The sequence below is a fragment of the Sus scrofa genome, chromosome 5 (assembly GCF_054392235.1).
Source record: "Sus scrofa isolate SSC_HxYL_T2T_F1_AM1 chromosome 5, Sscrofa_HxYL_maternal_Yorkshire_Landrace_v2.0, whole genome shotgun sequence".
Taxonomy (NCBI): domain Eukaryota; kingdom Metazoa; phylum Chordata; class Mammalia; order Artiodactyla; family Suidae; genus Sus; species Sus scrofa.
Window position 1 is genome coordinate 3,476,974 of NC_139387.1, and position 18,999 is coordinate 3,495,972.

Sequence of the window (18,999 nt, forward strand, 5' to 3'; positions counted from 1 at the left end):
GTGTCTGAGTTTGTGTGTCTGTGTTTGTGTGTTTCCGTGTGTGTCTCTGAGTGTCTGAGTTTGTGTGTGTGGACGTGTCTCTGTGTGAGTGTCTGGGGGGGCCACCCTGCCTGGGCGCCCCCCCACTCTGGAGCACGTTAGACCCCGCACCTGCTCTGCTGGCCAGCTCACCCTGGCCCTCATGCCTCTGGAAGCTTCCTGGAGGTACCAGTTTCTCCCTACCCGCTGCCTCTGTGGCTGCCCTTGACACCGGGGGTGTAGGTTGGCTCTGGGCTGTCTCCCCCGACGCTGAACTCCTCAAAGGCAGAGCTCAGTGTATATTCGCCATCAAAAGACGTGAAGCGTGAGACACCCCGTCAGGCCACCAGGAGGCTAAAGGAATCATAATAATAAAGCCGAAGGGAAAATAGCAGGAGAGGAGAGACTGGGGCCCTGGCGATGGGGTGACCTTACTGGTCGCTGTGGACAGCAGTTTGGTGTCCTCAAAGCCAGGCATGGTCTGTGACCTGCAGGCCCCCTGCGGGGCGTTTCCCAGGACACAGAGGGCAGGGCCGAGGCCCACGCCCACGGCCACAGCAGCCGGTCCCTCGGCGGCAAATGGAAACTCCGCCGTCCACCAGGCGAGAATGGAAAAGCACAAGGGTGACCCGCCCACCACGCCTACCCAGCCCCTGGCCTGGGCTGGCCTCTGCTGTGGCCCGTTCTGTGCCCCCACCCCCAACCGCCCAGAGGGCAATTCTGGGGCCGTAAGTGGCCTCTGAGGCCCCTGGGGACCCTAGACCCAAATCCTTTCCTCATCTCTCCCCGGGGCCGTCGGGCCTAGGTCTCCCCGCCTGGGGTGATGCACCCAAGCCCTCCCCAGGCTCTCAAGCATCCTCCCCGCAGCCCCCCAGGTCCCCTTCGGGGGGACCTGCCGGGGTCACAGGCCTCCATGTGTCTCTCCCTCCAGTGTCCTTCCGCACCGCGGGTACCACGGCCGCATCCTTTCCTGGTCGCAAAGCGCCCTCTGGTGGAACTGCTGGGGGTGGTCGGGACTCAGGAGGCACCCAGAACTGGGGGGACCGGGGGCTGCCTGGGTTCAGAGACCTGGCCACGTGAGTCCTGGACGACAAGGGCGGGGAGCACAGTGGGCGGGGTGGGGGAAGGGCGGAGACCTCTGACTTCTCCCGGATGTTGTTACCGTCCCCACAGCACCGATGGGACCCCGAGGCCAGGGAGGGAGATGTCCCCAGGCCTCCGACCCCAGGAACCCATTTCCTCCTGCTCACTTCTGTCCCCAGGCCAGGCCGTCCTCGGCCAGGGCGCCCTGGGGGCAGGCGGGCTGGGGTCGCCTTCAGGGCTCAGGGCCTCCCACCTCTCCACCCGCCCCAGAGGGGAGACCCCTTCCCTCCAGCACAGAGCCAAGGGGCCCCAGGTGAAGCTCAGGTGGAGCTGGGAGGGGTGATTTGAGATGTACGATGAGAAATATCTGTTAGACAGAACGCTGTAAATCAACGAGACTTTAATAAACAAATTTAAAAAAAAGAAACGTATGTTTGGTCTTTGTCTCACCCTCACCTGTGGCAAAGCGCTCCAAAACCTTTTGGAATTTTCAAAGAGGGTCTTTTGTGATGTTAATGAGGGGACTTTGGGGAGCGCACCTAAGAATGGGGGCTGGTCACCAGATGAACCAATCAAATGAGCAAAGAGAAGTACGAGTCCCGCCCCCACCCCATCCCACCTGCAGGGAAGGGAGGCTGGAGGTTGAATCCGCTGTCGGTGGCCAATAATTTAATCGCTGCCGTTAAGCAATCATGCCGAAGTCTTAGCGCCTCCACAGGAACCCAGAAAGGATGGGGTCCGAGAACTGGGCTGACGCGGCCCCCCGGCCCTCCCCCACACCGCGCCCGGGCCCCTCTCCCGTCCGATGTTCTTGAGTTGTGTTCTTTTATTTCAACCTGTGATCGAGCAGATGAAGGGTTTTCTGTGAGCTGCTCTAGCAAATTCATCCCGCCCAAGGAGGAGGGTGTGGCTGGAACCTCGGACCTAGAGCCAGCACATCAAGCGCTGGTGACAACCTGGACTTGCAACTGGTGAGGTGGTCTCGTAGGGTGGAGACCCCTCACTTGTGGGCTCCAATGCCATCTTTGGGTAGACCGTGCCAGCAGTGACTTGAACTGTCGGACATCCAACCGCTTGCTGGGGAAAGAAGCGCCCCCATCAGAATCGGGTGCAGAACGCTTCCAGAATAACTGGGTCACCTAACAGCCCCCAACACCCGCCTCAACCTCCCCCACTACCGCCTGGGAGCATGAGGCTGAAGTGGGTGGAGCTCGTGTGGGGACAGTAACGTGAGTGGACAAATCCAAGTTCAAAACTGGACCCTGTGTGCGGAGAAGAGATGTCCCTTCCTTTTATTCCCTGAAGGACCCCGCCATTGGCTCCATGACCATCACAGCACCGTCACCCCCACCCGCCTACTGGCCAGGGCAGCCTGCTCAGTGGCCATCGCTGGGCAGCCCACAGGAGTCCCGGCCACGTGGTCATGGCCAAGGCACCCCTCCGGACTCAACAAGTGCAGACAAGTCCTCATCCAGGATCTGCCCAGAGGCTTCTCCTGGAGGGCCAGAGACAGACGGCGCGGTGCCATCTAGGTGAAATGGGAGGGCAAAGGGGCTGCGGGGACCGGTGGGAGAGGGGAGCATCTAAGGCTTTCTGGGACAACCTGGAGGGCGCCCTGGAGGAGGTGCTGGTCCCTGCACTGGGGTGAAGAGGGGTTTCAGGAGACTTCTGGTGAAGGTTTGAGGGCGGGAGACCTAGGCAATGCCTAAAATAGAGCATGAGGGGTCTCCTAGGGTGGTCTGTGTGGCTGGAGGGGGTGGTGGGAGCTGGGGTTAGGGGCTGAGGGCAAGTAGGTTCGGTGAGGGTGGGGTACATGCAGGCTCCCTTGGGGGCGGGCAGGCATTGTCACATTGTCACCCCATTTTGCAGATCAAACACCCCATTTTTTTTTTTAGGGCCACACCCGAGGCATATGGAAGTTCCCAGGCCAGGGGTCGAGTCAGCGCTGTAGCTGCTGGTCTACACCACAGCCACAGCAATGTGGGATCTGGGCTGTGCCTGCGACCTACACCACAGCTCACAGCGATGCCGGATCCTTAACCCACTGAGCGAGGCCAGGGATTGAACCCGTGTCCTCATGGATGGTAGTAGGTTCATTACCTCTGAGCCATGACAGGCACTCCCATGCCAGTGAAGTTTTGAATGGAAGCCACTTGCCCAGTGCCGTAGAGGAGGTCCGGTCTTTGGCCTCTGCATTCTGCTGAGCAGGCAGGTGCCTGCCTTACCTCCGAGCCTTCACTCAGGCTGGTGTCTGAGATAGTTTCTTGGACAGTCTGTGGTCTTGTCCTTCAGGGCTCAGCAATGGCTGCCCTCCTCCAGGAAGCCTTCCCTGAACACCCCTGTCAGGTGCAGGCCTCCCCGAAGCTCCCACAGCCCCAGGCTCTTGTCAGTTTCTGGGGCACGTGTCCTGGAGCACAGAACACCCAGTTTCCTTCTGGGCCCAGGGCCTGGGCAGCAGGGCCAGCCCATCAAACACAGTCAGGGGTCCCCCTTCTTCTCTTGCCTCTGTCCCAGATGAGTGAGGACACGTGTCCAGAGAGGCTGCAGACTGGCCCACAGCCTCTCTGCTGGGACAGAACAGCAGGCTCCTTTGCTCGCGCCCTGACTCTGGTCTTCTCCACGCGTGCCCGACCTCGGCCCCGGGTTCCAGGGGCATAGTGGGAGTGCCAAGGCCTCATCAAGTCTGCGCCATTTCTCTGGGCTCTTAAATTTTGACCAGGAGTTCCCGTTGTGACTCAGCAGTTAACAAACCTGACTAGGATCCCTGAGGATGCGGGTTCGATCCCTGGCCCTTCTCAGTGGGTTAAGGATCCCGTGTTGCTGTGGCTGTGGTGTAGGCTGGCAGCTGCAGCTCTGATTTTACCCCTAGCCTGGGAACTTCCTTATGCGGCAGGTGCGGCCCTCAAAAGAAAAAAAAAGAAAAGAAAATATTCGACCAGGAGTTCCCTGGTGGCCTAGTGGTTAAGGATCTGGTGGTGTCGCTGCTGTGGCGTGGGTTTGCCTAGGAACATTCTGCATGCCACAGGCCAGAAGAAAAAAAAGAGAGTGAATTGTATGGTACGTGACTTCTAAGTTACTAAAGCTATTTTTAAAAAAAGAATTAAAATGTCAAAGAAATTTTAAATACATAAATAAAAGAAAGAAAAAATATTCGACCAGAAGAGTTCCTTTGGTGGGCCAGAGAAACGTGTGTGCCAGGTGGACCCTGTGTGTCAAACCATCCCGGGAATATACTCGCTTTACTCACCCAGCGGCCCGCAGGGCCCCATTGATCCTCATGGGCAGGACCGAAGACCCGGTGTGAGTCAGTTTCGAGTCCACCCAGCCGCCACCGTGAGCTGTGGGCCCTTTCCTCTCCTGGGTCAGGCTTCAGTTCCTCCGGGCCCAGCCCGAGAGAAGACGGTGTTCAGACTCTTCCACCAGCCAGGACACAGATGTGTGAGTTTGAGGCACGTTCATTGGCCCAGGCTGACTCCCGCCCCCTACAATCTTTCCCGGGTTGTCTGCAGTTCCTGGGGGGGATGTTGTGAGAGTCCCAGCCCCCGAGGAAGAAATCGGGTGGCCCTGAGCTCCAGGGCAGATGCTCCAGAAACAGACAGAAGCCGAGGGTCGTGGGAGCTCCAGGAGGCTGGCATCAGATGCGGGCGTTCAGGGAAGGCTTTCTGGAGGAGGGCAGCTGTGAAGAAGGAGCCAGGCATTCAGTCAAGGAACCAGTCTTCCAGGCAGAGGGGTCTGCGTAGCACAGGTGCGATGTGCAGAGGGGAGGGGGGAGACTGAGCGTGGCCCCCAAGCCCAGCCCCCCCTGGCGGCCTGTTTATGTCCACTGCCCACCAGGCCAGGAGGGCAGGGGGCTGAGGGGTGGCTCAAGAGCCAGGGAAGTGGTGCGAAGGGACATGCAGTGGGACCGAGGAGCCAAGGTCCCCCCACGGTCTCAGCAAGGGTGCGGGTGGGGGTCCCGCGGTCTTGGACCCTGGCTTGGATCCCCCGCTGCGCCTCTGCAGGGGTCCAGCTGCCTGCCTGGGGGCAGAGGGTGGGGGCGGGTCTGCCATCCCCATGTGCCACCTGCTCCCTCTTCTGGGCACAGATCCTTGAAAGGGGAGGGGTCGCAGAGCAGAGCAGCTTCCGTGTCACAAGCACCCCGGAAGAGCCCTAGTGTTTGCAGTGAGTGCCACTCACAGGCCAGATGCCTCTCGTTTCCTGGGGCACTTAGTGTGTGCTAGGCCCCGCTCGGGGGGTCGAATGAGGCAGTGGCATTTCATGGGTAAGGAGGCTGAAGCTCATACCAATCTTTTTTTTTTTGGCTGTACCCACGGCATGTGGAAGTTCCCAGGCTAGGGACTGAACATGAGCCACAGCAGTGACAATGCTGGACCCTTAACCACTAGGCCACCAGGGAATTGTGAGGCCGAGGCTCAGATCACAGAGCCTGGTGCCCACAGCCCGCATCTCCAGCACTTTCTACTTGCTCGCCAGCTATGAGGGCCCCTCCGGCCACCCACCCACGGCCCCCGTTTCAGGTGTAGCCGACGTGTGTCTCTTTAACCCTCTGTGACCTCCGTCTCCTGATGCCCCTTTGGGCGTGACGCCTTGGGGAGTCCCGGGGGATCCCTGGGGAGCCGGGTCCAAGCCAGTTCTCAGCTGGGAGCCTCCAGGTGCCCCCAGGTCCGAACAAGCACACTGTGTAAGTGTCTCCCTCCCTGAGACCTGGAGTGGAGGCGGGGGTGGTGGTGGGGTCATGTGACAGGTGCCCAGGAGGGAAGCAGAGCTGAGAATCCCCAGGCAGGTCCATCACCTCTTTCATTGGTTCATTCATTCAGTCACCCACTCCCCATGACAGGGATGCCACCAGTGATAAGCAGGTCACAGGGCACCAGGGCTGCTCAGGGCTTCAGCCTTGGTGACCACCTCCCATTTCACAGCTGAGCAAACAGAGGCCCGAGGCTTTCCAGATACCAAGGTGTTTACTGCGCTGGCTCGGGAGACTGCCCTGATCCTCCGAGTGCTGCCCTCTGGTGGTCTGCGGGCAGATGAGGGGCGTCTGTGGCATCTGGGTCAGTGTACCCGCCTCTGCCGGGCCCTGCGCAGTGGGACGGGTGAGGGCAAGGAAGTCCAGGTGATCGGGCCGGGACCCGAAGCCCCTGGGTGGGAGGCTGGCTCTGCCAGCTGCAGACACAGGAGTGGGGGCAGCCCAAGAGGCCCTGGGCAGTGAGAGCTGAGAGGCCTTGGGTGCTGGGTGATCCAGTCTTTGCTGGGTCACTGGGTGGCCCTGGCTGTCCCTTCCCCTCTGAGCCTCGGCCTTCCCACCCTTAAAGCAATGAGTCAAAGTCTGTGTGCATGAGTCACAGGGATGCGGGGCACGAATGCAGGTTCCCAGGCGTCCCTGCGGTCAGTGGTCAGGCCCTGGGGCCGTGGCTCTTGGTGCCCGAGACAAAGAACAAATGCCCCATTGCTTTTAGGAGACCAACCTGGCAAATAGGATTCTTGCTGTGGATGCAATTATAGTTCAGACAGTTAATCCAGGTTCTTAAGGATGAGTCCCTGGTTCAGAAAGGAGCTTCCCCTCCCCAAATGACGGGCCAGTCACTCCCAGAGAGGCTGGGAAAGCAAGTGACTCAGCCCAGTTTTCTAAAGAATACACTAGGCTTAAGTGGCATGAAAAATGCATGACGTGAAAGGCTGTGGCAGAGTGACGACGAGGAGACATGAAAGTGTTTGCCTTAGACCCGAGGCCTCGCCTGCACCTCCCGGCCCTGTGTCGGCGGCTCTGCCTGATCAGCCTGAAGTGGGTCTGTCTCAACACCCTCCTCGGGAACAGGGGTGGCTGGGGGTGTGTGCGGGGGTACTTGCTCCTTTTCCCTTCAGCACAGGCTTTCTGGATCCAGCTGTAAGCTGGGTCCCACGTGAGCCCTGCGGGAGGAATATTGGGACAATCAGTGGCCCGCAGGCTCAGTGGATCCAGGATGAGGCCATCTGAGTAGACCACGGGGTGGGGAGAAGTCAGTGATGCTGTGCTCCAGTATCCACCTCCCCGTCTGCCTTGGTAACCGAGCACCAGATTTACCTGGGCCTCCTGCAGCCCAGCCAAAAGACTACATTTCCCACTTCCCTTGCAGCCAGGTCTGACCATGTGACCAAGTTCTGGCCAATGGGAATTGAGAAGGGGGAGGGGCCTGCTCTTCTTTGGCCCTCTTCCCATCTCACAGCCTGGAAAGCAGATGTGATGGCAGGGCTCCAGCAGCCATTCTGGAGTCTAAAGTAAAGGAATGCATGCTCAGGAAGGCAGAGCAGTGAGCTGGTAGGACTGAGTCCTAGATAATATACATGATCTTGGTTTGCCTGCTTCTAGACTTCTTTTATGGGAAAGAAAAATACACATTAATTTTGTTGGAGCACGGCACTTTTTGAGTTTTGCCCTAATCAGCTGTCACACCTAATCGGGGCCGCTGTAGTGGGGGAAAAAAGCTTTTGAAGAAGAAAGGACCTGGAAACCAGAGCAGTGATTGGCCTGAAGGACTGTGTGTGTTTTGAGTGGCGTACGTAGGACCAGTGGATGACTAGCCAGGTCCTGCAGGACCTGACCCTGGGTTCAAGGTCACCTGCACTGAGCTAAGGGACTAGGACTGCACCCCCTAGACCAACAGCCTAGAGGGGCCCATAGGAACCGGATGGGTAGAGTGCGAGGATGTCAGGCAGTGGGTTTGGAGAGGACCATGGCTGGGACCAGAGTCTAAAGGGTTATGGGAGCTCCCTGGTGGCTCAGCAGATTAAGGATCCGGCTGCTGTGGTGGCTTGGGTCGCTGTTGTGGTGCAGGTTTGATCCCTGGCACAGGAACTTCTGCCTACTGTGGCTGTGGATGCAATTACAGTTCAGACAGTTAATCCAAGTTCTTAAGGATGAGTGCCTGGTTCAGAAAGGAGCTTCCCCTCCCCCAAATGACAGGCCGGTCACTCCCAGAGAGGCTGGGAAAGCGAGTGACTCAGCCCAGTTTTCTAAAGAATGCACTTGGCTTAAGAGGCATGAAAAATGATAATAACTAAAGGCCTGAGAGGGACTGCCAATTGCCCCCCAAACCCACTGTTCCCTTCCCCCCTGCTCTGGTCTGTGTACCCACCTGTCCTATAAAGTGGAAGCCGACCCCAGCAGCACCCAGGCCCCAGTCAGGGTCCCCAGTGCTTGTAGCTGAGTGTGGCCATGGGCCCGGCCAGCATCTGTGGAAGGTGGGCAGAGAGAACGCAGATGCCGCATCACTGGTTTAAAAGGACATTGCGGAGTTCCTGTCTTGGCTCAGCGGATCCAAATCTGACTTAGGATCCATGAGGACACAGGTTCGATCCCTGGCCTCACTCAGTGGGTTAAGGATCCAGCGTTGCCGTGAGCTGCGGTGTAGGTCGCAGACATGGCTTGGATCCCGCGTTGCTGTGGCTGTGGTGTAGGCTGGCAGCTACAGCTCCAGTTAGACCCCTAGCCTGGGAACCTCCATATGCCACCAGGCAGCCCTCAAAAGACTCAATAAATAAATAAATAAATAAATAAAGGACATTGCTTATTTGGACTCTTCTGCTTCCACCAAGTGGGAGCTCAAACGTGTCTGTGACCCAGCTTGAGCCTGGACGATTATAGCCCACGTCCTGGGGTTGTCCAAGCAAAGAATGGACTGAACCCGCATCCTCCACACCCAAAGGCCCACCCCTTGCAGCTCAGAGCCCTGGTTCTCATTAGAACAGCTGGAAACACTTAGCGTTGCCCCAATGGCGGGAGGTGCTCCAAGCGTCTAGTGGAGGGCAGGGACACTGCCGAGCATCCTACAGTGCCCAGCACACCCCCACCCCCAGAACAGACCAGCCCTGATAGTCCATGGTGCCACTGTTGAGAAACCCCAGCTCACTCAGGCAACCAAGCGCACAGGCTTTGGCCCTTGCCTAGGACGAGGTCTGAGGTCTTGAGCTGGCTTTTGGTGCCCTTGTGGCCTGATCTAGCCTAAGGGCTCAAGAGATCAGTGGTCAGAGTCGGGCTGTCATTAGTAGTGGAAAGGAAAGGGAAGGGAATTCTGGATGGGGAACAGCATGGAACAGCACGGAAAAGGCACAGAGGTAGGACCAAATCATTGACGGCAGACTATCGCCTGGGCTCCAGTCTGAATGGTGCTAAGAGCACATGTCGAGGGACCAGAATGCAAAGGACCGGAAAAGCTGGCCTTGGGGAGAGGGCGACGGTGAAGTCCAGGAACTCCCTGTCATGCTAAGGAGGCAGGCTCTGGTCCAGGTTTTCTAAGTTTCTGTTTGTTATAGGTTTGGTTTTTTCCTTAAAAAAAATTTTTTTTTAATGATTTTAGTTTTTTCCATTATAGTTGGTTCACAGTGTTCTACCAATTTTTACTGCCCAGCCAAGTGCCCCAGTCACATACACATATGTATTTTTCTCACATTATCCTCCATCATGTTCCATCGTAAGTGATTCGATACAGGGTCTTTTTTTTCAAATCGGGAAGGAATCTTCAATTGTTTTTTCACTGTCTTTTTGGCATCTTTGGAGATGAGCCCGTGGCCTTTCTCTTTTGGCCTACTGATGGAACAGGCTAAAGTCAGTTTCCAAGACTGGATCGCTCTCAGGTCCCTGAGTAAGACCCTAAGCCTCTATGCCTCAGTTCCCTCAACTGTATACGGAGGTGATAATACCACCCCCCCCCCAGGGTTGTCGTGAGGAGTAAATGGATTAATGAAGAGTGGCTGTCTATCCGAGTGTTTGCTAAACACAGAACTTTAAGTGTGTGTGGACACTGGTTACTCTCCTGCCCACCATTCACCCCCTTCTTCCATTTTCCTCACAGTGCCCCTTCTGCGCCTTTCTCAGTCCATGCCATCTGAATGCATTGAGAAATGGAATGACCCCAACCTGCTTCAAAGTCCCAGGCCAGGGCTCCCTCTCCAGCCACAGTGACCAGTTAAAGGAGAGGCATGTGACCCCAAGGCAGACCAGTCAAAGGCAATGACAGTCAATCTTGGAACCGTGTTGGAACCTGGGGAAGAGAGTCATTTTCTTTGGTTGTCAAGCTGCATGGAGGAAGCCTGGAGCAGTGAGTGGTCAGTGCATGGAGAGGGCCTGCCTGGGACTGAGACTAACTTCTAGGTAGACAGAATTGACAGAAGCAGAGACAGAAATCACTGGTTATTTTATTTGAGTCCTAGATCCAGCTATGCCTGAAGCTACACCGCCCATGGACTCTTCAGTTATGTGACTCAACAGTTTCTCTTTTTTATTGCTTACAGCTTGGCTCCTGGCATTGGCAATGGAAAAAGTCCTGACTAATACCAGGGTCAGCAAGTTACGGCCAAGAGCCAAACCCCCAAGCTAAAAATGGATTTTACATGTTTAAAGAGTTGTCAAAAAAATTAAAAAAGTCATCATCAAAAAAGACTACATGGTAGAGACTGCACGTGGCCTGGCAAAGCCTAAAATACTACTATCTGGCACTTTTCCGTAAAAGTTTGCTGAATCCTGAACTAATACATTACTTATAAAAATTCTCTTCTTTTGGCCACGCCTATGGCATGTGGAAGTTCCTGGGACAGGGATCGGATGTGTGCCACAGAAGTGACCTAAATCACTGTAGTGACAACACCAGATCCTTCACCCACTGCCTACAAGAGAACTCCATAAAAATTCTTAATCTCAATGCAATGCATTTGCCTCTGAGTAAGGCTTTGACTGCCTTCTGCAAATTGTGGTGTGTATTACAGTGGAGGTTATTTTTCCCCACTGTTTCCACCCAAGTGCTGATATGGAAGCTTTCCCTTTCATACTCACTGTCCATCTCTGCCCTCTCCGTTTCAAGGGGCTTCTGAGTATTATGGATCTTTGAAGAGAAGGAGGAGAAAGTGTTTGCACAGGGAAAACTGGATAAAAAGTGAAAAGTCCTGGGTCTGGGAGGTCCCATTGTGACTCAGTGGGTTGAGAACCCGGTACAGTGTCCCTGAGGATGCAGGTTGGATCCCTGGCCTTGCTCAGTGGGTTAAAGATGCAGCATTGCCATGAGCTGAGGTGTAGGTCGCAGATATGGCTTGGATCCCGCGTTGCTATGGCTGTGGTGTAGGCCGGCACCTGTAGCTCTGATTCAATCCCTAGCCTGGGAACTTCCATATGCTGCAGATGTGTCCATGAAAAGAAAAAAAAATATCCTGGGTCATAGGCGACATCCTTCCACTAGAAAATTCATGGATCAGGTCCTTGCCGCTGCTGATAGCAATGAGAAAGAGAGCTCTTCTATCTAGGCCACCAACCTAGTTCGCCTGAGACTATCTGGTGAGCACTGAAAACCTCTCATCCTGGGGACCTCCTGTATCCTGGACAAAGCCAAGACCGTTGCTTGCCAAGTGGGCAAGGATGTGGCCTTCTCCTGAATGGTGGTTATTTCCAGACACCGGATGAACTTCCATGTGGTGCGTCACGTCCATGTAACCCTCCAAGGATCAGCCCAAGTGTCCTCCCGACTCCGTCCTGGCCCCAGCCTCGAAAGTCATGGCCCCATGCCTCTCCACCTCATCTCCACCCCATCCAGCTTCCTCCAGTAAGTGGGGGCATCCGCCTCCATCCTTTCTCTAAGAGCACTCAGCTCTTAGATGTCACCTGGATTCCTCGCCACGAGCTTCCCTTCAAAGCTCCCAATGGGAGGACAAATCCTTCCCATGCTTCATATCCCTCTGACTGCCCCTTTGGCCAGAAGCTGGAGAAATAGTAAACGCATCACACAAGGGAACCGAAGCATGGACATGATGTCGCATCGTAGCCTGTCTCTGGGATTAGGGCAGGACACCTTGGGGTCCACCCAAACTTCCCTTCTTTCCAGGCCCCCCTCAGGCACCTCACTTGCCCTGGGGTTTTCCAAGTGCCATCAGCACCTTCCTCATGGCTGCTGGTGTCCCCCCCCCAAGTGAACTGGGGCTCCCAGCAGGGGATGAGCAGGGTTGACCCTTTGTGCTCCACTCCACGAGGCACGGACCCTCCCCCCCAGATGCTGAGACGTGCTAAGCCCTGGGCCTGGACTCCACCAACGGTGTGGTTTTGGCCCAGCACTTCTTTCCCCATGTCAGTTTCCTCATCCGGCAGCACCATTTCACAAGTGGACCCGCAGTAGGAATTGCTGGGATTCAGGAGACACTTCACTGCAAGGCCAGGAGAAAGGCAGCAAGAATGGGGTGTGGTTGATGCTGGAGAGGGTGGTTGAGCTTCAACTCAAGGGTCCAAGGTCCTTGCTCTCCAGCTTGCAGCCCTGCAGACACAGATGCCGCTGCCGCCTGGAAAACCAGCCCATGCGTGCCTCCTGAGCCCTTACCCTGCGCCACGCTCTGTTGTATCCTGGGAATAGAGCAGGAACCAAAGTGGATGTGGCGATTCTCTCCATGGAGTTTGTAGGCTGGTGGTACACAGGAAACAAACGATGACATTGGCCTCTGGGCCACAAAGGGAACAGCAGTGTTATCATAGAGAACAGCCGTGAGTTTGTTTGGGGGGAGGAACCTGAGTCTCTCTGATGTGAGACACTTATGCCGAGGCCACACAGGACCAGGGGGAGAGCACTGTGTCAGAAAGGGCAGCATGTGCAAAGGCCCTGGGGCAGAACTGGCTTGATGGGTTCAAGTAACAGAAGGAAAGACAAGGGAGAAAAGGACAAGGGTTCCCATGTGTGTGATGAGGTGGAGGGGCAGGAAGGGGCCAGAAGGTGTCAGGCTGAGCCTGCACTGACCGAGTGCCACCACGCACCAGGCACCATCCAAACACCTTCATGTGGGTTAATGCATTCAAGTATCAGAAGTCACGGGGTGTAGGAGTTGTTGTTTCCCCCACGTAGCAATGAGGAAACCCAGGTAGCAGAGCTTTCAAGTTCTGAGGTCGTGCAGGGAAGAAGTGGCTGGGGCCATTGAGCCCCCGGAGCCCCAAGGTGGCCCAAGACCCATCTGGGGTCCCTAGGGGACCCAGACTTCTGCCCCTGGGCATTGGCAGGTCATGTTCATTGAGTACCAGAACCCCATTCCCAGCAGAAGCACCCCCTCTGCTTCTTCCTATCCAGTCGTTCCCCCACCCCAAACAGATGGGGGACTCTTGGGGTCGACCCTGGCCCTATCAGGACGACTGGACCTGCAGTCCTTTCGGGAGGAGGGATGGTGTGGGGGTGGGGTGACTGTCAGCAGATCTCAGAGCCCTGGAATCAGCTCTGGGACCCAGGCTGGGGAGGGACCTCTGGCCTGCTGTGTACACACACATAGACACACACACACACACACACACACACACACGCACACACAGAGGATTCTTAGAGCTCTTCTACTCCAGATCTTCCCCAACCTTAAAGCCACCCACAACCCCCTTGGAGATGCCAAGAAGCCAGAGGTCGGGGAGCAGGCTGCTGCAGGTCAGGCAGCCAGTCTTCAAACCTCGCCCCTCAGTACCTGCTCCGGGGGCCTTTCTCCCCGGAGCCGCCTCCCCAGGCGGCCGGCAGGGGGCAGCACGACGCTGCGCCGTTGTGTCCCTCCACACGCGGTGTCGGGAGACCCAAGGACGTGCATCGCGTCCTCCCTGGGAAACTGAGGCACAGAGCAGCAGGCGGAGTGAGTGAACTAAGCTTGGCGTCCCGCCGGCTGGCCGCAGACCTCTCCTCTCCTGGCCCCACCGCACCCCGCTGGTCCAGGAGCCTACTCGATCTCGGCTCTGGGATCGGGTTAGGGGTAGGGGGGTGGAGTGTCCACGAGGCATGAGGTCCAGGGGGCGTCACCGAGGCCCCGGGCGGGGAGGAGGCAGCCACTGCAGGGGCTATTATTTAAGTCCCGCCACACTCCACAGTCCCGAGGATTCGCCCCATTATCGGAGGCGGAGACCGAGGCTGGTGGCGGTACCAGGCGAGGCGGCTCCCAGAATCTGTGCCAGGATGGGGCACACTGCCCGCCTCGCAGTCCCGGGACCTGGCGTGGCTCAAGCGGCCCGCAACACCCCTCTCCCACCCCGGTCTTGGCGCGCCCGCCGCCTCGCGTCGGAGCATCTGCCGTGTCACCGCCGGGTGGCAGCATCGTCTCGCGCGCCCCAGCTCCTCCCGCGACTCCCACCTCCCAGTCGGTCCCGCTCCAGCCACCGGCTGCGAGGGCTCGGCCCCCGACCCTCCCATTTCCAGGACTCAGCTTCCTGTTCCGTGGAACGGGGTGACATCTGGGGCGCTGGGACACAGGGGACCCTCGAGGGTGAAGCCTCTATTGTCATTTCACTTCTTTCTGTGCCTCAACCTCCCTGCCTGCGATTGTCTCCCACTCGCTTTCATCTGTAAATGCTCCTTATCCGCCCCGCTCCGCACAGCTGCACCGGCCCCGCCTCTGATCGAGGGGCCGAGGAATGGCCCGCGCCAGGGTCGTGGCAAAGGTTCAGGGGATTTGGAAGGATTAAGGGGGGATCAGGAGCAGGGGGTCGAGAGGGACTGTTGGGGGGGCGGAAGGTGGGCTCTGAGTTAAAGTCCCGGCTGGGCTGGGCCTGGACTAGGTGGGGCCAAGGGTGGCTGGAAGCACTCCTCCTACCCCCCCCCCCCGCCCCCACCTCTGGTGCTCATACTCTCACCCCAGCAAGTCTCGAGTCTTGGCTGGTCCTCGGTGACCAAGCGCTTCCCAGTTCCATTCACTTGCCCAGGAGTGGCACCTTGGAAGGCGTCCAGGTCTGTAAACCCGCGGAGCAGGGCAGGAGCCTGGCCAGGACGGCGATGAGGCAGAGGCTCACCATTCTGCCCTCTCAGAACAGACAGGGGTTCTGCCCAGCGGCAGGGTCTGCTACTTGGTACCCACTCCCGGGGCACGGAGCCAAATCAGGCCCCTCCAGTGTGCGAGGCTGGGTGGTGGTTCCGGCCCCAAGCTCTGGGCGCTGAACATGAATACGGAGCCCAGCGCTGCAGAGGAGACACAGCAGACGGAGGGGAACAAGGGTGGCCGGGAAAGCCAGCAGGGGTCCTTGGGGTAGGAGCCTCCACAGAGCCAGGGGACCCCTCTACATCCTCCTCCTCCTCCTCCGCCATGGTGCTCAGCCAAGTGGCTGCCATAGCAGGTCATCTGAGCCATCCTCCTGCATCTGGCCAGGCCTATCTCTCTGTTCCTTCCTTGTTCCTACTCTGATTAAGCGCCACTAACAGCAGGATCGACAGGTGTGGGGGGACTCTGGGCGCTGGAGGAGGGCTCTGATCCAAGTCTGTGGGGCTGGCAGCGATGCCTGGGCTAAGGGTGTGGCCCTGGGGGACCTCATGTAAAGAATTGCTGGGGGAAGGAGAAGCGCGCCCAGAACGCGATGGGGGTGGGTGGTCTCTTCCCCCCCCCCCACTAAACACTGAAGCCAAATGGCTACCACAACCTGAGTCGGCCCTTCCCCCCGGTCCCCACCCCCACGGGTGCAGAGGAGCGGCGGGGCCCTCCGCAGGTGTCTTTTCCCGGCCGCACCCTCCCCCTCCCCCCGCCCCCCCGCCTCTAAGCACCCAACCCCCTCCCCCCCCCCCGAGTCCCGGGAGGGCAATCGGAAGGGAGCCGGCCTGGGGAGGGGGTTCCGGGGGATAGATGCGTTTGTGTGTCACGGGAAGGGAGGAGAAAAGGGAGGGAGAGCCCGGGAGCAAGGGAGAGAGAGCGCACGGCGAGCGAGGAGGGCGGGCGGGAGGCGGATCCTCCTACCTGGGGCTCGCTCGCAGCTCGCTTGCCGGGGCGCGAGTCACCTGGGGAGGCCGACAAGTGCGGACACATTGGCCGCCGCAGCGCTCAGCGAGGCGCGCACGGCCCCAGGCGGCTGCCCCCAGTGGCGGCAGAGCCCGCCCGCCCGCTGCGCTCGCGCCTCGGCCCCAGCCGGCGCCCGTGGGGCCCTGTGGTCACTCCGCCCGGCTCCGAGGTGACGGCCCCCGGCCCAGGTCACTCCCCGAGGCGCACGCGGCGGCGGCCCGGGCTCACCATGGTGGCAGCGCGCGCCGAGTGCCCGCGCGTCGCCGGCCGCCGGAGCCGCAGCGCCGGCTGAGAGCTGTCCACCGAAGCCGCCGCCCCCCGCCCCCCGCTCCCGCGCGATCCTCGCCCGGCCCGCGCGTCCCCTCCGGCCGCCGCTGTCTATGGCGCAGCCCCCCTCCCTGGATCATGCACAGAAACTTTCGCAAGTGGATTTTCTACGTGTTTCTCTGCTTTGGCGTTCTCTACGTGAAGCTTGGGTGAGTAGCCCAGTGGGCAGGGGCCGCTGCCCGGGATCTGAGCAGCCTGCAGGAGCCGCCTCCGTAGGGTCCCCCAGGGGCCCATGGGTACAGGCGTGGGGCATAGCGGCTCTCGGGGATCCGAGGCTGGCCTGAGTGTTGGACCCTCGTCCCGGGCCGGCAGAGATGCAGCCAAGCCCTTCGAGCCCTGGGCACTCCCGAGGGGCGCCCGGCCCAGGGCTGGAGGAGGGAGAGCAGGACGCGCGGGCGGCCCGGCTCGCGGGTAGCGGCGAGCGTGCCCGGCGCGTACTTTCACCTGTTTGGGCTCCAGGCCCCGGGGGTGGGACGCGCCTTCCCTCCCCCGGGCCGCGCCGGGCGCCGAGCCCAGGCCGAGCGCTCGCCGCCTGGAGGGCGCGCCGGGGCGGGGGGCGGGGGGCTTCGGGCGGCCGAGGGCCCCGGGCGGGCGGGCGGGGGACGCGCACCCCGGCAGCGAGCGCGCAGGCCTGGGCACTCGCCACGGCCCTTCGTCTCTATCCATCACCCGGACGTGTTGAAATTACCTTGACAACTCGTCCGGCTGGCTCGGGATGGGCCGCGCGGGCGGCCGGGCCGCCTCGGGCTCGGTCCCGGCCCGGCGCCCCCGCCCGCCGGGGGCCCTCTGCCCGGCCCCCTCTCGCCGCGCTCCCCCTCGCGCGGCCCGGAGGGCGGGCGGGCGGGCGCCCGGCGGGCCGCGCTCGCTGCTCGCTGCAGTAGCTGCTCCGAGTCGTATTTCCACATTCCTGAACCCAGCCGAGTCCTTACCTGTTGAGCTGCGATCTCCTTTAGACAGAATCTGTCTCGGCCTCGCTCGAAGTGGGGGTGGGGGGCGATGTGACCATGAGGGGGTGCGGGGCCCCTCGCCCTGGGCGCCCACGGCTCCGCGCCCCGACCACGCGCCCTGCGCGCCTACTGTGCGCTGCCAACCACGGGAAGGCAGGCCGGGTCCCGGCGGCGGGGAGAGCTGGGGAACAGCCCCGAGGGAGGGCCGGAGTCACGGCCTCGCCTCCCGGGCGGGCGGAGAGGCAGAAGCCGACCTGAGAATAATTTCATCCACCGCCCCTCCCTCCATGGCCCTCTCCACCATTTTACAGAAGGAGAAACTGAGGCCCAGGCCCGCAGAGACCAAGGCCAGGCAAAGGCAGGGCTGGAAGCTCCCTGTCCTAGCCTCAGCTCTGCAGGCCTGGGCGGGCGTGTCTGCGGCGGCTGGTGGCTCTGTTTGTTGTGGGTCTGTGTGTAGGCTGTGTCCCTGGGTGTTTGTTTATGGGAGGTGAGGGTGCCCTGTGCTGAGTCTGCTGGGGAGGTGGGGCGCTGGGGGGGGATTGGGGAGGGAGGCATGGGTTTCCAGACTCTTCAGCAGCCCCTGAGGTTACAGTTTCGCCCCCTGTGCCCCCTAAAGTAATGGGCAGCCCCCAAAGAGGCTTACGCTCCGCCACCTGCTTCTCGAACTGAGGCCTTGTTGCCTCCAGGCAACCCTGGAGGTAAGTGCTTTCAATTTTCTTGTTTTAAGGACTGGGAAGGGATGGGGCAGGGGAGGCCAAGTGACTGTCCACAAGAGTAAGTGGCAGAGCTGGGACTTCCACCACCGGCTGCTCTCCCGAACACCAGCTCCTCAGCAGGAGTCATCGGAGAGCACCCGCTTGCGCTTCCAGCCGTGGGGAGAGCTCTATGGATCCAGCCCCATCTCCCCAGTCCCCGCCAGTAGGAGAAGCCGAAGGCGATGCCTAGGCTGGACTCCCAGGGCTCCAGGTCGCCGAGACCACGGGCCGGCGCCCCCTCCCCGCTCCTCCTTGAGCCCGGTTCCCGCCTGTACATGGGACTGCAGCTCTGACCGCCCTGGGGAGGGTGGTGGCTAGTGTCTATGTAGAGAGAATCTAATGAGGCAAGACCCAGCCTGTGTGCCCAGGCGCCTGGACCGCGTGAGACCCGCCAGGTGGTGGCCCTGGTTCTTTCCTCTGTCCCTGCCAAGGAGCCCTGGGGAAGGAAAGGCCTCCCCTTGGCGGCCCCTAAAACACACACCCTCTCACTCCTAAGCATCCCTGTGAAACCACAGCCAGGAAAGCCAGAGAGCCACCCTGGGGTCTGCAGAGGGGAAGGCAGGGCAGGGAGGGGGCTCAGCCCCTGCCACCTCACACTGAGGTGCCTGCATGGGGTGGGGGGAGTGGGCCTGCTTTCTTTGCAGCCCATCTTGGCTACACAGGGTGGGAGTGTGCTCGGCCTGGATGTGATCTAAGGGGTTAAATGACCCGGAAGCCTAGTGCCTCAAGGACAAGGTTTGGGGATCCATCCTCCCTGTCACTCCTTGCTGGGTGGCCTCAGGTGAGCTCTCTATTCTCCCAGCCCACCTTTGTTCACTGGGAACACGGAGTAACAGTAGCACCTCTTTCACTGGATGCTGAGTTTAGTCCTGGGGGCCTGTGCTCCGCGGGTGGGGTGGACGGTATCCCCATGAAATCAACCCTTTCATATTGTTAGTGAGGTCCCCGCCATGGCAGGAACCCAGGGACTCCTCCAGAGAGCGGATTCTGGGCCACCTGGATTCCCAGGGGTTGGGATTTTAGGGTCAAAAAAGTTTTAAGAAAGTATCTGAGATTGTAGGTGTTGGGGGACTTTTCTGTGATTATAGCTCTACCCCCCACCCCAGCCCAGCCGTCCATGCTTATGGGTGTTCAGGGGCTGCTCC

The 18,999-nt window shown here is 59.5% G+C and overlaps 1 protein-coding gene and 1 long non-coding RNA gene across 5 annotated transcripts in view; one reads left to right on the forward strand and one right to left on the reverse strand.

The window, feature by feature from the left end:
* Positions 1-1,484: 1,484 nt before the first annotated feature.
* Positions 1,485-17,517, reverse strand: LOC110260613 (uncharacterized). Of its 2 annotated transcripts, none has more exons than XR_002343852.2 (3): positions 17,082-17,517; positions 4,349-4,777; positions 1,485-2,178 (listed from the first exon to the last, which is right to left on the reverse strand). It is a non-coding gene; the product is annotated as an uncharacterized LOC110260613 (long non-coding RNA). The 2 variants fall into 2 exon arrangements; XR_014845591.1 differs by having other exon boundaries at positions 3,202-4,777; positions 17,082-17,269.
* WNT7B (Wnt family member 7B) overlaps positions 15,730-18,999 on the forward strand; it is a 50,055-nt gene continuing 46,785 nt past the window's right edge. The window contains exons 1-2 of one of the 3 annotated variants that reach the window (XM_085025378.1): positions 15,730-15,865; positions 16,102-16,301. In XM_085025378.1, the coding sequence (XP_084881504.1) occupies positions 16,231-16,301 (71 nt within the window). In that variant the 5' untranslated portion in view covers positions 15,730-15,865; positions 16,102-16,230. Of the gene's footprint in view, positions 16,302-18,999 lie in introns of all 3 variants that reach the window. The other 2 variants (XM_085025377.1, XM_021091384.2) reach the window with 2 other exon arrangements.